Consider the following 13,435-nt stretch of genomic DNA (forward strand, 5'->3'; position numbering starts at 1 on the left):
AACATATATGCGAAGCAAAAATTACAGTAAAGTCCTCACACATTACATATCACATTGTGCTAGAAAAAGCCCATACTGCCAGAGTTCAGAGTTGGTGAAAGCAGGGCAGAGATGTTAAGGAGGAAATGGACCTTGAGTGTGATACTGAGACATACCCTTCTGCTAAGAGAGCAAAGCAGAGGGCATTGCTCTGCATTCCAGGGGGAAATGATGCCAAATGGAAGGAGCCTAGAAGTCAGGTGGCATACTTGGGAAATAGGAATACATGATTCTGACAGAGTGAAATATCTGAAGTGTCAGGATTACATTTTGACTTTTAGTATCAAATTTTGTTCAGCATACACTGACACACAGCCTTTTACTTAAAGTAAACGTATTGAGCAGCGGCACTCGGAAAACCGTACTAGAAGCCCCTCCTTGGCAGTAGCCCTGATAAAAAATGCAATGGATCCACATTGTCTAGAGCCAGGAAAGCAATGTGATCATGTGTGTACATCAATTATGTTACATCGAGTGGCCTTAAGTAACCAGAGACTATGAGCAAACTGATACATTACTTTTAGGCCACTGACTGAAGCAAGGAACAGAAGGTTAATTGGCTTTACGTGAGGCTAAGGTGCAGGCCGCCTGCACGTCACCATCAGTGCCGTTCAGAGATTTTCTGAGCACCTAACACATACCAGGCACTGTTCCACAAACGGAATTGCAAAACTAAATAAAATACTAAGTAGTAGGTGTTGAAATATAGTGACAGTAGCGCGTGGGTGGCTCAGTCAGTTAGTCTGCCTTCGGCTCAGGTCATGATTCCAGGGTTCTGGGATCGAGTCCTGCCCTCTCCTGCTCCCCCTGCTTGTGCTCTCTCTCTCTCAAATAAATAAATAAAATAAAATAAATATAGTGACAAAAAGTTCAAAGATTTTCATTTTAACACAAAATAGCGAGGCTTATCACAGAAGTGTGCACCATGGTGTGGAAAGAGAGAACAGTTAGCCAGCAGGGAGGTCAGCAAAAGCTTTTAGAAGGTCTATCAGAGCAAACCCTTAATAAGTAAAGAAAAGAAAAAGAAAAGAAAAGAAAAGAAAAGAAAAAGAAAAGCTAAGCAGAGAAGGGGCTGAAGGGCATTCTAGGCAGGGGCAGTAACAGAAGGAAAGATGTAGGGAGGTTTGCATGGATAGAGCATAAAGTATGAGAACAAGACATGAGTGTGAAGTGGGTAGACCATGGCAACCCTCATATGCTTTACTAAGGAGTCTGGACTTCGTAAGTGATGAGGAGACATGTATAAGTTTAAGACGGAAGAGATAAGTCACATCCGTGTTTCAGATGGATCACTCTGGGTAGAATGTGGATGAAACATTAATGGAGTCCAAGAATGGAGGATGGGGGCCAGTGCAATCAGCGTCACCTTTGAACTCAGGCAAGTGGGACTCCTGCCCCAGCTGCTACACTTTAAGAGGCTATGGCCCTCTTCTGACTGTGCTTCTCCTTGCCAGTGGGGTATCTGCAGGGCTGAAGGTGTGCTCACTGAGAACTCTTCCCCCACCCCATTGTAAATTCTGCTCTAGGAACTGGCCCTCGGAATTCCCCCCTGCAGGGCCTGAAAGCGTCCTTTCTCCTGGTCTATATTCTTTTTTTTTTTTTTTTCAATATGGAACACTACAAATTTCTGTGTCATCCTTGAGCAAGGGCCATGCTAATCTTCTCTGTATTGTTCCAATTTTAGTATATGTATCACATGGTCGTGATTGTTGTGTACACCTGTAGTCCAAAGTTCAGTGCCATGGGGGTGAGGGGAGGTCCCACGGTACATGACTTGGGCTGGGCGTGTGGGCCATGTTGTGCATTTACATGCATCAGAGGCTTCTCACAGTGCCAGAGGGGATGCCTATTCGAGTAAGTTTGCTGTCCAAACTCACTTTAGTATCACTTACAACATCCCTTACTAGATGACGGAAATGGGAAAGGTGGGTGGTGGGTAGTAATGCTGAAAATTTCAAAGTACTAATAATGAGAAAAAGGAGAACTAGCAGACATAGGAGGGTAGAACTCAAGGTGGTGTGTGGTGTAAAGGGGTATCTGGGTGTGACCAGCTTACACCTGCAAGCTCTTGATTGGCAAGACTTCATTTTATTTGTCTTCATATCATAACTTCATATCAACTGACCCCATACATTCCCTACCACAGTGTGTCAATCAAGACACGCTTGTCAAATTTACTAAGTCTAGTCTAGTTTTCTGCTCCTAATAACACCCAAAACTTGACCTTTTGGCAAAGATGGGAGAAACAATAAAGCCTACATTTTTAAATGGTGCATTTTTTTCTAAGAAAAAAGAAATATGCTGCACATATTTTAATCCTCTCAATTTTCAAGAGACATATGCCTCTAGTGGATATAAATTTGACTGGATACATGCATTTATGATACTATTTCTATGTCCTAATCTCCCTCTAAGAAGATAAGATTTTCAAGTGCAGAAATCATATTTCTTCTTTATTGTATAACCTTATTTCTCTAGTCACGAAAAATCAATCCCATTTCAAAACATTTATAGATAATTAGCTCAGTTCATAATCCTGAATGAGGCAACATTGAGTCCTAGAAAAATGATGGGTTTGATGTCCAGAGGTCTGGGTTAAATGCCTTCTCTTGCCACTTATTTTGGGATGTAGGTTCAGGTCATATAGACTCTCTGATCAAGAGTATTTTAATTCATAAAATTAAAAATTATGGGGAAGAAAAACCCTGCATCTATTTTGCTTGATTGTTAGAAGGAAAGGTAGGATAATAAATGACCAACCACAATATACACCTGTTTGCTGGGGTTTTGTTTATTTGTTTTGTTTGTTTGTTTATTTGTTTGTTTTGGAGTTTGTTGGGTTTTTCTAATCCTTTATCTCTGCAGCTAATAAATTAAGAAACATTACTAATAAAGATCTTTAAATTAGCTAAGACACTCCTACACTGGAAGGTGAGGGTACTACAAATACACAATGTGAATAATTCTTCATGAGAGAAAGTAATTTACCATTGACTATTCAGCCTCACAACTAGAGTGCTTAGGTTTTTTTTCAGTCTTACCTTGGCATTCCGGAAATGGATCACTCCACCCAACATCCTTGTCTACAAGGGAACAGTAACTAGAAGTTTCACCAACTAGCCTGTACCTAAAGCAATGAGGGGAGAAAAAAAGTTAGGTTCCATCCACAAGTTTGGCTTCCCTTAAATTCTCCAAAATATCATCTTAAAATATTTACTACACCAGTAGATGGAGACAAAACAAGTTGATCAAAGTTCACATGGCAGTTTAAAGGGAAAGAAAAAATTAAATTAAAAAAGGTGATATCCAAAGGATACAAAAGTATAAGACATACAAAATGTTTTTTTATTTGGGTGGGGTCCACATGAGAAAACAGGAAAGTATTTTGAAACATTTTAAAGTGATATAGATGCTTGAATATTTTATATTTCTGAATTCTAAAAGATCAACAGAGGCTTCATAGAATAATAGAACATATTTATATTTTAAGGCTCAAAGTACTCCCCAGATTTGATATTAATCATATTAATGATCCAAGCATCTCTGTTGCATACAGGAGACACATGATGTTGATATTTTTATTTTATAAAGAGCAGGCACGCACACACACACACACGCACAGAGTAAAATATCATAATTCAATATGCAGATATTTAATGAGAAAATGAACATAAAGTTTCCAGCAGTCTCTGAGACACTGATGATACCCAAAGAGTGAGTTCCTTTTCCCTACATAGAGAACTTAGAAAAGACCTCAGGTCAGCATGATATTTTTATGCTAGGAGTAAATGTTTTTAACACATAATATTTTGCAACAGGCAGTTTGCACACAGAAAAAAATGCAAATTCATTATTTAGGTAAAGTAAGGATTGGTTTCACTTGAACACTTGACGGATATAATTTCTGCAAGTGCCAACATATTACAGGTTTTTTCCTTTACTAATCACATTTAAAATTTTATAGTGAATCATATATGTACTGAAATCTAACAAGTGAGAGAATTCAGTGTTACAAGAAATTGTCCTTTCTTGCCCCCATTTTATTAAATTTAACCATGATGAGCTCACGATGAAAGACCTTTGAGCAGAGGAGTTGTTTTATTGAGACTAGCTTGTAAACACTGACCACAAGTCTAAAAACTTCCATCTTAAGTCCTAATTTGTTTTCACATTTGTTAAATATAGAGTATAAATATGTAGTATGCCAAAACTTACCCCTCGTTACATGAGAAGGAGATAGATGAACCATATAATAGGTCAGTTGGTATGCTGACATGACCATGTCTTAAATCTCCAGGATTAGGACATGATTTTTCTAGAGGGGAACACAAATTGATTTTTTTTTCATTAAATTATCAGGCATTTCTATGCAAATCAATCATTTGCATAGAACTATTGACATTTCTTATCCTTAGACTTTTTAAAATCCTTCCTTCATTTTGTAAGTTTCAAATAAAACACCGTATTTAGAATATATGCTTATTACATCTTAGGTAACCTTAAACAAATTAAATGTGAATAAATTAATACTCCCATCTCACAAGTATTTAGTTGGCCTAATTTAAAACAAAATTATAAAATGACTCTAATCGTTCTTTTCAGAATCATTCGAAGTAATAATATGTACACACAGACATCCAGCATGAAGGAAGGAAGAAATACTATTTCCCCAAATACCATATGATTACGAATACTCTGTAAAATTATACTCACTTTTACAAAATTCATCTGGTTTGGACCATGTAAAATTCTGAAGGCAAGTTAGTTTTCCTGAGAAAAAATGGTCCCTTTGGAAGCCAGGTCGGCATTCATATTCCACAATGGAACCCGCTGGGAAATAATTCTGTTTGGTAAAAGACTTTTTGAGAGATGCAAAAAGTAGCCTGGTTGGAACATCACAGCTACCTAAAAGTATTAACAAAAGCAACAACATAATTAATATCACCTTATTTGATAATTTATGTTTAATTATCCGGAATTATTTGGTCCTTACATCACCCCTTTTTCTGTACTTCTTTGTACATATTTGATATTTAACTATAGTAATATCACTACAACATTTACAGTGTGTCAAACACATTCACGTATATATTTCTATTTCCTGATGAGTAAATTTGGTACCTAGATATCACTATGCCCACAATTCAGGAAATATAACACATTTTAGTTGCCTGGCACCGTTCTGCCACTGACCCTTACCTGCCCAAAGGAGGACGGGGTGAGAGGAGGACCAGTATTTCCTCAGACCCCTGGGGCTAATGTCCTGAACAACAACAATAACAGTAACAATAATAGCTAATATTTATTGAATACCTCTAAATGTTGTATATGTATAAGCTCATTTCATCCTCACAACAACCCAGAAGGCAACGGATCAGGTGAGCCAGGGGTATACATAAAAGTATTTATAAATGGTAAACATCTGGGCAAATGTGAATGTGTAGAGGCATGGTACAGTGGAAGGGACATGGACTTTATAGTCCAAAGACTCAAGTTTGGACCTTGGCTCTCCTGCAAAAGAACTGGTGATTTCAAGAAGTTACTTAACTTCTGGGGGACTATTTCCTCAGGCTACTTCTTACTGAAAAATGGGGATAAGAGTCCCTACTCCACTCATGGGGTTGTCCACTCATGGAGGAGTCAATGGAGTCAGCTATGTAGAAGCATTATAAACTAAAACATGATACACGTGCAAAGGCTTAAGTACTTCAACCACTGCCTTCTATCCTGCACACACAAAACCCAAAGGTTCAAGCTGATTTCTCACAGGTTTCACAAAATACTTGTGGCAGTTTCTATATTTCCTGTACCTTCTATTACTCCAGGTTGTCCAAAGCTAGGAACCAAGTCTCATCTTTATCTTTATTTGTCTCTGTCAAAGTTAATATAGGACTATGCATCTAGTGATAGATTTTGAGGGAAATACAGAGAACTTTTTAAAATGCTACCGCAGAGTTGTATTTGGTGAGTCCTACTTTACAAAATGAAATTTAAGAACACAGAAGACCTATGTTATATGTTGCGAGGTGATTGCCAAACATCTTCATATATAATTTACTTCCTAAATTGTACCTATTGTTTATTTTGTCTATTAGTTCAGGGGGTACAGCATTAGGTGGGGGCGGGGGGTGGGGGAGAGAACAACAGAAAGCCCAAACCTGTTAAGGAAGAAGCAGGACCTATTCTGGGAAGTACTGTCGTCAATTAGCTGCAGTGTGAAGTGCCAGGTTTATATACCCTGGTGTTTCCTAATGCTTGAAAACTATCAATTACCACTCACACCAAAGAGGGATAAAATTAAGCTAACGCAGTACATTCCATTCCCATAACTTATATATACAAAAATGAAGAACTTACGGTTACAGAATTCTGCCACCTCTGACCATTTATTGTTGAAACAGACCACTGAGTCGGCCCTGCCAGGAACCTTTACAAAGCCTTCATTACATTTGTATGTTACTGTGCTTCCTTCATGAAAACTCGAGAGACCTCCCAAAGTTGGTTGGGCATTAGGTACCTCTGGGGGAATGTTGCAGTCACCTAGGGAGGAAAAAAGAAAAAACAGAACTGAAGGAAATAACACTTTTCAGTTCATAGCAACATTCCTTTTGCAAGAGGAGTAAGGGAAGCAGCCAAGGCTTTTGATGCACAGGTAAGGTTTCCATATGGTGCTGAACAGACATACCAAGAATTTGCTAGGCTGCCTGTCTTGTCAATTAATTCAGTCTTAAAATAAGGACAGAATCAACCCCCCTTCATTAAAAAAAAAAAAGGTGGTTTAGAATTGATCTGCACATTGATGCTGTTACTAAGCACACAATTAAAGACAGACGCCCCCGTGGAATGTTCCACCTGGAAGACAAGACTTGCTAACGGGTAGCGTCCCGTGCAGCACACAATTGGACTCTGTTTAAGAGGTGACAGTGGTCAACTCTGGCCTCCCACCCTTAAAGAGATGTTGAGGGATTGAGAATTCACTCTTTGAGCCCTGCCCTTTGGCTTCCCCAGGTTTGGCTGCTCCGCAAACTCAGCCTGCGCTTCCTCAACGGTCCCCGCCTCACTCCTGAAGCCGTGCTAGCTGGGGTCCAGCACAGCAAGACCCCACACTGCAGGACAGCCCGGAGATCCTCTCCCTGTCCCCAAGGGATCGTGCCAGTAGGAGCTCCGAGACTTAAGGGTAGAGGATTACGAGAACGATTTACCCATGCCCTCATTCCTCACCTCCCCCGGTGCCCAGACTTCTCGGTCGTCGCGGAGACAGATCCAGCCCCTCCCACCCAGCCTAAGGGTTCCCCCGGCCGGGCCGGGCCCCCCAGCCCCCGCTCACCCTGAGCCGCAGGTGGACCCAGCAATAGCAGCAGCAGGAGCAGCGGCGGCGGCGCGCTCGGCCCGCCGGGGAGGCACATGGCGCGCGGGGCCCGGGACCCGGAGTAAGTGGAAGCGGGCTCCAGCAAGGAGCTGTAAGAAGCAGCAGCGCCTGGGTGTGCCGCCAGGCGAGTTAAATTAGCTCCTGGGCGGGGTTGGGGCTCTGAATCACAAAGGGTGGGGTGAAGAGACGCTCGGAGGAGAGTTTAGCTCGCACCAGGTGCCGGGCAGGGCGAGGGCGGGGGACTCTCGCGGCTCCCTCCCCTAGAGACCCTAGACTGGGGAAGGGGGATAATGGGCCGGGAGAGGGGCTCTCTGGCCGGTCGCCTGGACTCCCTTTTGCTCTTTGCAGGGGTGGGGCCAGCGCGGAGCTCCCATCTGGAAATGTAAATATCTACTTTCCAAGTAAACAAAACACTTGGGGGGCGGGGGGCGGAGGAGAGGGGCGTGGCTCAAGCAGCCTGGGCTTCGCTTCCTGGAAATCTGAATTAGGTTAAGAGAAAATTTAGCGCTCATGAGTGCTGCCAAGCTGAGCAGAAGGTGCGGTGGATTCCCAGGTAGGCCCTGGAAACTGAGAAAGAGTGCCCACCCAGGGACCTGGTGCCTTCAACTGGAGGTCTGTCAAATGCCAACAAGGAATGGGGAAAAAACAGTGTGTGGTCTCCTAGCACACTCCGTAATCTGAAAACAGCAAGTGGGAAATGGCCCAAGAAAACAGGTCAAGCAACACAGCAAGGAGTGACCATTGTTCATACTATGTTTGGGTGGGAATCATTTTCCTCGCCAGGGTTCTCCTTATTTACCAAGGACAGCTCATGAATTCCTCTTTGGGGCTATTCTATTCCGACTGCTGGAAGAAATGCACCATCCCATGGAGTGTGCGTGTGTGATGCAAGGGGAGAAAAATGCCCAAACAAAAACCAAGCGCCAGAAAACGAAATGATAGGGTGGTGGTTTTAAGAGGAAGGTTTGTTAGAAGACCTTAAGTATATTCCAGTGGTTTGCAAGACTAGCCACACATTAGAGTCACGTGGGGAGCTTAAAAAAAAAATCCAGATGCTCAAGCTACACCTCAGACTACTTAGATTAGCATCTCTGGGGATGGGTAGGAAGGGGGCAGCAGGATTACTTAAAGCATCCAGGTGATTACACTGGGCAGCACAAATCTATATGGGGCTGGTCAGAGTAAAGGTCTCTCCTTCCCCCAGTCCAGCACTGTCCCTGTCAAAAACACAAAAGGACATCATCTTTATGGAGAGTAACCCCAAGAACATTTCCCTTTAGTAATTCACATCAGTCTGGTTAGCAGAGTCCATCCTAGGTTTCCTACTCCCTCGAATACCTTCCCTGGTTAAATGAAATCCTCAACTTGGAAATACGCCGCCATAGTCCATGGATCAGATGTGGAGGTATTTGTGGCTCCAGTAATGATATTCTTTCCTAAATGTTTTTGATCACTCTTTTTCGGTTAGTAAAAGATTTATAAGAAGGAAGACAACAGTTTTCTCTGTTTCTCTGGCTCATGCTTACTGTAGTGAACTGAATAAACCCTGTGTTACCCAATGCTGGAGCCAGTTGTATAGGGATTCCAAGAAAGGAACTCCTATAGGTTTGCATGGAAACCTATCAGTATTAAAACATTCTAGAGTTTAGAAGTCGAGTAGAGGGACTTTTAAAATCATCTAGCATTGGGGCGCCTGGGTGACTCAGTCAGTTTAAGCATCTGCCTTCGGCTCAGGTCATGATCTCAGGGTCCTGGGATCGAGCCCTACATCGGGCTCCCTGCTTAGTGGGGAGTCCTCTTCTCCCTCTCCCTCTTCCTCTTGTGCTCTCTCTCTCTAATAAATAAATAAAATCTTTTAAAAAAATAAAGTTATCTAGCATGATCCTCCTATCTGATATTAAAACACCTTGCTTTTACTTCCGTATGTGATATAAAAACACAAAGTATATCAGGGCCCAGCAGTGTTTTAGAATTGGTACCAGATCTTTGTTTATTCTCCCATGACTTTATCCACCATTCCTTTCTGTCCCACCATTATACAGGCAGGCAGTCTTTATTCCTGCTTGAGCTCATAGAACTGGTGTAAAAGGCAAGGTGGCATTATGGAAAAGAGCTGAAAGTCAAGGCCAGTTATGGAGTTGAAGACTTAACTTCAAGCAAGGCCTGTTGGAGCTCTCTAAGTGTTTATTAAGTGAATGTAACACCTTTTTATCCAGGAAAACAATGAGCTCTGGATAGTGTTTTTTAAAAAAAAAGATCTCTAGCACCCAGTTTAGCTACACTAAGTGCTGTACACATTCACCTTCTAAAATATTTTGTTCTTGATAATACTTTTTTTTTAAAAAAAGGAACTTTTCCGTGAATAACTGGGTGGGGCTTTTTAGTAATACTATGACTACCCACCAAAATTTCAACATTCTGAGAGCAAAGGGAAAGAAAGAAATCCACTATCCATTTCTCAATTTAGAAAAAAAGATCTGTGACGAAATTCTATGCATTAAGAAAAATGAAATATACAAGTTTGTAACTTACTGAGAATTATTTTAAATAATGGCTTCAATGTGTTGTGTTCCAATCACTTCATACACATGACACCATTTCACCAACACCACTTCACCAAGTGGAGATAATTGCCCACATTTTACAGATGAGGAAAAAAGCTGAACAGCTTAGTAATTTTCCAAAATCCATGAAGCTAATAAGTGACCAGGCCTGAATCTACACTGAGTTTGTCTGATTTCAAAATCTGTACTTCTCCAGCTCTACATCACTACATTCTTTTTATTGGACCCAGGTGGCGAAGGTTTCTTCTGTGTAGAGGACACTGAATTTGGTATTTTGGGAAGTGCTTTGGGAACCCAGCTGCTTCCAGTGTCAACAGTTGACCCAAGTCTTCATACTTGACCTTCCCAAAAACTAGCTGTGTGTTCTCATCGAGTCACTCTACCCCTTAAGGCCTCATTCCTATACTGACTAAGCAAGAGTATGGGGCTGAAGTAGTCTCTATAGAGCTTTCCAATTCCAAAACAATAAGTTTATGTAATTATGTCAAAAATATTTTTAAAAAACAGCAAATAAGTGTATGACTTTGTCAGAGGTTAAGGATCATGGCTCTCACTCTGTCCCAGGAACCATATAATGACTAAATCAAAGACTTTTAATAAACCGGGGAACACATTGTATTCAGAGGCACATTAAGAATGTGCCAATACTTGTGTCCAAGAATCTATAATCTACTAGGCAGGTTTTATGTGATTAATGTTAAGAGAATGCCACAGCCAATGTAGCGTGGGGGATCAAAAAGAGAGAAAAGACCATGGCCATTGGGGTGGAGGAAGATAACTGGCCTAGTGATTCAGCTAAATGTGACGAATGAACATCAGTGCAATAAGGAAAAAATATGAAAGGTGATAAGAATGTTATGAGCACATGTTTGCAGTCAGGAAAATGTTAGTTGATTCCAAGAATGTTTAGAGGCTTAAGGGAGAATGTGGGGGAGTGAACTGGAGCAATAGAAGAAGGGGTTGAAGAGCCTGAGAGATAGGCTGCGAAGAGGTGTGAGAGCTTTAAACATGAGCCTTCTTCCTTTTCTGCGACTCAGAAGCACTGAGGGACTGTTGAAGATCTTAAGCAGGGAAGTCCCAGGTTGGCTTGGAAGTTGTGTGCAAGACGCTGCCGTGGGAGCGACTGTCAGGAAAGACCCAATTTCCCTAACTGTGCAATAAATAGTTCAGGCTGTTAAGTTTGGAGAATGGAAATGTCTTTAATTTTAGTTTTCAAATGAATAAATCTATGATAAAGAAACAGTCTTGTTACCCTACGAAACCCCTGACACAATTACTGTAACCACGTAAGTGTTCCTGTCTGTTCTGATGGAAGAAGTTTTGAAGGAAGAACCCACAGAATTTGCTGAGTGATTAGATAAGGAACAAGGGGGAGAAAAAGCGTTTAAGGATGACTCAGAGGTTTGGTGTCTGTGAGACCAGGGGCCCTATTTAGAAGAACTATCCATTCCAGAGTCAAGAGGGAGTTTAGGGAAGAAATAACAAATTTGTTTGCACAGTGGCTGAATGTAAACTGCCTTGGCAGGGATCCGTGTGCACATGTAGAGTGTGAGATGAGCATACCAGGAGACTGAGTGGGAACCTTTGTGAGACAGGGCTGCAGGCAAGGTGACCAAGGGAGAGAGTATAAACTGAAACTCAAAGGAGCAACCCCCCACATTCGAGTGTAAACACTAAAGCGGAAGGAGAGGGAAATGGAAAAAGAGGAGAATGGTGCAATTTCCTGAAAGCCCACGGATACCAAACTGTGAGCCAAATACTATCACTCTCGTTGTAGGTGAGGCAACTGGTGTTTAGGGAAGTTAAGAAACTAGCCCCAAACCACAGGGCTTGTGGGGATGGAGCTGGGCTTAGGATCCTTAGACCCTCTGTTACACTGCTCAGACATTACCTCTTCCAGGAAGGCTCCCCTGCTTACACTGTCAGATCTAGTCCCCTCCTCTACACTACCGAAAGTCCTCCATGTGTCTGTCAGTCCTCCAGTCTAAGAGATCCATCTATTTCATATTCACATTCAGAACTCAGTCTAGAATGATTCCCAACTAATCTTAACATGGCTGAGGAAAAACAGAAAACTTTTTATTGAGGTATTTTGCCATGCAGCTGCAAATGAGAGCAGTTGTAATGTGCACAATAACCCCATTCTGTGGGTTGCCTCTTTGTTTTGTTGACTATTTCCTGTGCTGTGCAGAAGCTTTTTATCTTGATAAAGTCCCAACAGTGCATTTTCACTTGGGAGAAGATATTTGCAAATGACACTACAGACAAAGGGCTAACATGCAAGATCTATAAAGAACTTCTCAAACTCAACCCCCAAAAAACAAATAATCAAGTCAAAAAATGGGCATCAGACATGAACAGACACTTCTCCAAAGAAGACAGACAAACGGCCAACAGACACATGAAAAAATGTTCATAATCATTAGCCATCAGGGAAATTTGAATCAAAACCACGTTGAGATACCACCTTACACCAGTTAGAATGGCAAAAATTGACAAGGCAAGAAACAACAAATGTTGGAGAGGTTGTGGAGAAAGGGGACCCCACTTACACTATTGGCCGGAATGCAAGTTGGTATAGCCACTCTGGAATACAGTATGGAGGTTCCTTAAAAAATTAAAAATAGAGCTACCCTATGACCCAGAAATTGCACTACTGGGTATTTACCCCAAAAACACAGATGTAGTGAAAAGAAGGGCCATATGCACCCCAATGTTCATAGCAGCAATGTCCACAATAGCCAAACTGTGGAAAGAGCTGAGATGCCCTTCAGTAGACGAATGGATAAAGAAGATGTGGTCCATATATACAATGGAATATTACTCAGCATCAGAAAGGATGACTACCCAACTTTTACATCAACATGGAAGGGACTGGAGGAGATTATGTTAAGTGAAATAAGTGAAGCAGAGAAAGTCAATTATCATATGGTTTCACTTATTTGTGGAACATAAGGAATAGCGTGGAGGACATTAGGAGAAGGAAGGGAAAAATGAAGGGGGGGAAATCGGAGGGAGAGACGAACCATGAGAGACGATGGACTCCGAGAAACAAACTGAGGGTTTCAGAGGGGAGGGGGTGGGGGATGGGTTAGCCTGGTGATGGGTATTAAAGAGGGCATGTATTGAATGGAGCGCTGGGTGTTATACGCAAGCAATGAATCATGGATCACTACATCAAAAACTAATGATGTACTCTATGGTGACTAACATGACATAACATAAGAAAAAGAATTTTTTTTAGCATTTTAAAATACCATTTAAAAAAATGGTATTTTTTTAAAAACCAAGTAGCAGACCTCTATTTCTCGTGAGGGAAGTTCATCCTCCAGGACTTCACTAATTGGATTATCACCCACTACGGCAGATACTGTGTGTGTTTTTTCTCACTAGGTAAACGTTTAGCAGTCCCCAGTAAAGTGGCCTAATACGTGGCATTTTCACCTGCCCTGCCTCTGGCTTC

General features: G+C 41.5%; 1 protein-coding gene and 1 non-coding gene across 7 annotated transcripts in view; both read right to left on the minus strand.

Annotated features, from left to right (window-relative positions):
• Positions 1-7,610, minus strand: part of CD55 (CD55 molecule (Cromer blood group)) — a 33,320-nt gene extending 25,710 nt beyond the window's left edge. Inside the window, exons 1-5 of one of the 6 annotated variants that reach the window (XM_025855234.2) lie at positions 7,367-7,543; positions 6,397-6,579; positions 4,753-4,944; positions 4,255-4,354; positions 3,081-3,166 (exon numbers count right to left, since the gene is read on the minus strand). In XM_025855234.2, coding sequence (XP_025711019.1) covers positions 3,081-3,166; positions 4,255-4,354; positions 4,753-4,944; positions 6,397-6,579; positions 7,367-7,445 — 640 coding nt within the window. In that variant the 5' untranslated portion in view covers positions 7,446-7,543. Of the gene's footprint in view, positions 1-3,080; positions 3,167-4,254; positions 4,355-4,752; positions 4,945-6,396; positions 6,580-7,366 lie in introns of all 6 variants that reach the window. The other 5 variants (XM_025855233.2, XM_025855238.2, XM_025855236.2 and 2 more) reach the window with 5 other exon arrangements.
• LOC112811311 (U6 spliceosomal RNA) lies at positions 1,643-1,746 on the minus strand. Its single transcript, XR_003205028.1, has one exon. It is a non-coding gene; the product is annotated as a U6 spliceosomal RNA (small nuclear RNA).
• Positions 7,611-13,435: the final 5,825 nt, after the last annotated feature.

Source organism: Callorhinus ursinus, unplaced genomic scaffold (assembly GCF_003265705.2).
Source record: "Callorhinus ursinus isolate GAN/ISIS: 27379988/994484 unplaced genomic scaffold, GSC_fseal_2.0 scaffold57, whole genome shotgun sequence".
NCBI lineage: Eukaryota > Metazoa > Chordata > Mammalia > Carnivora > Otariidae > Callorhinus > Callorhinus ursinus.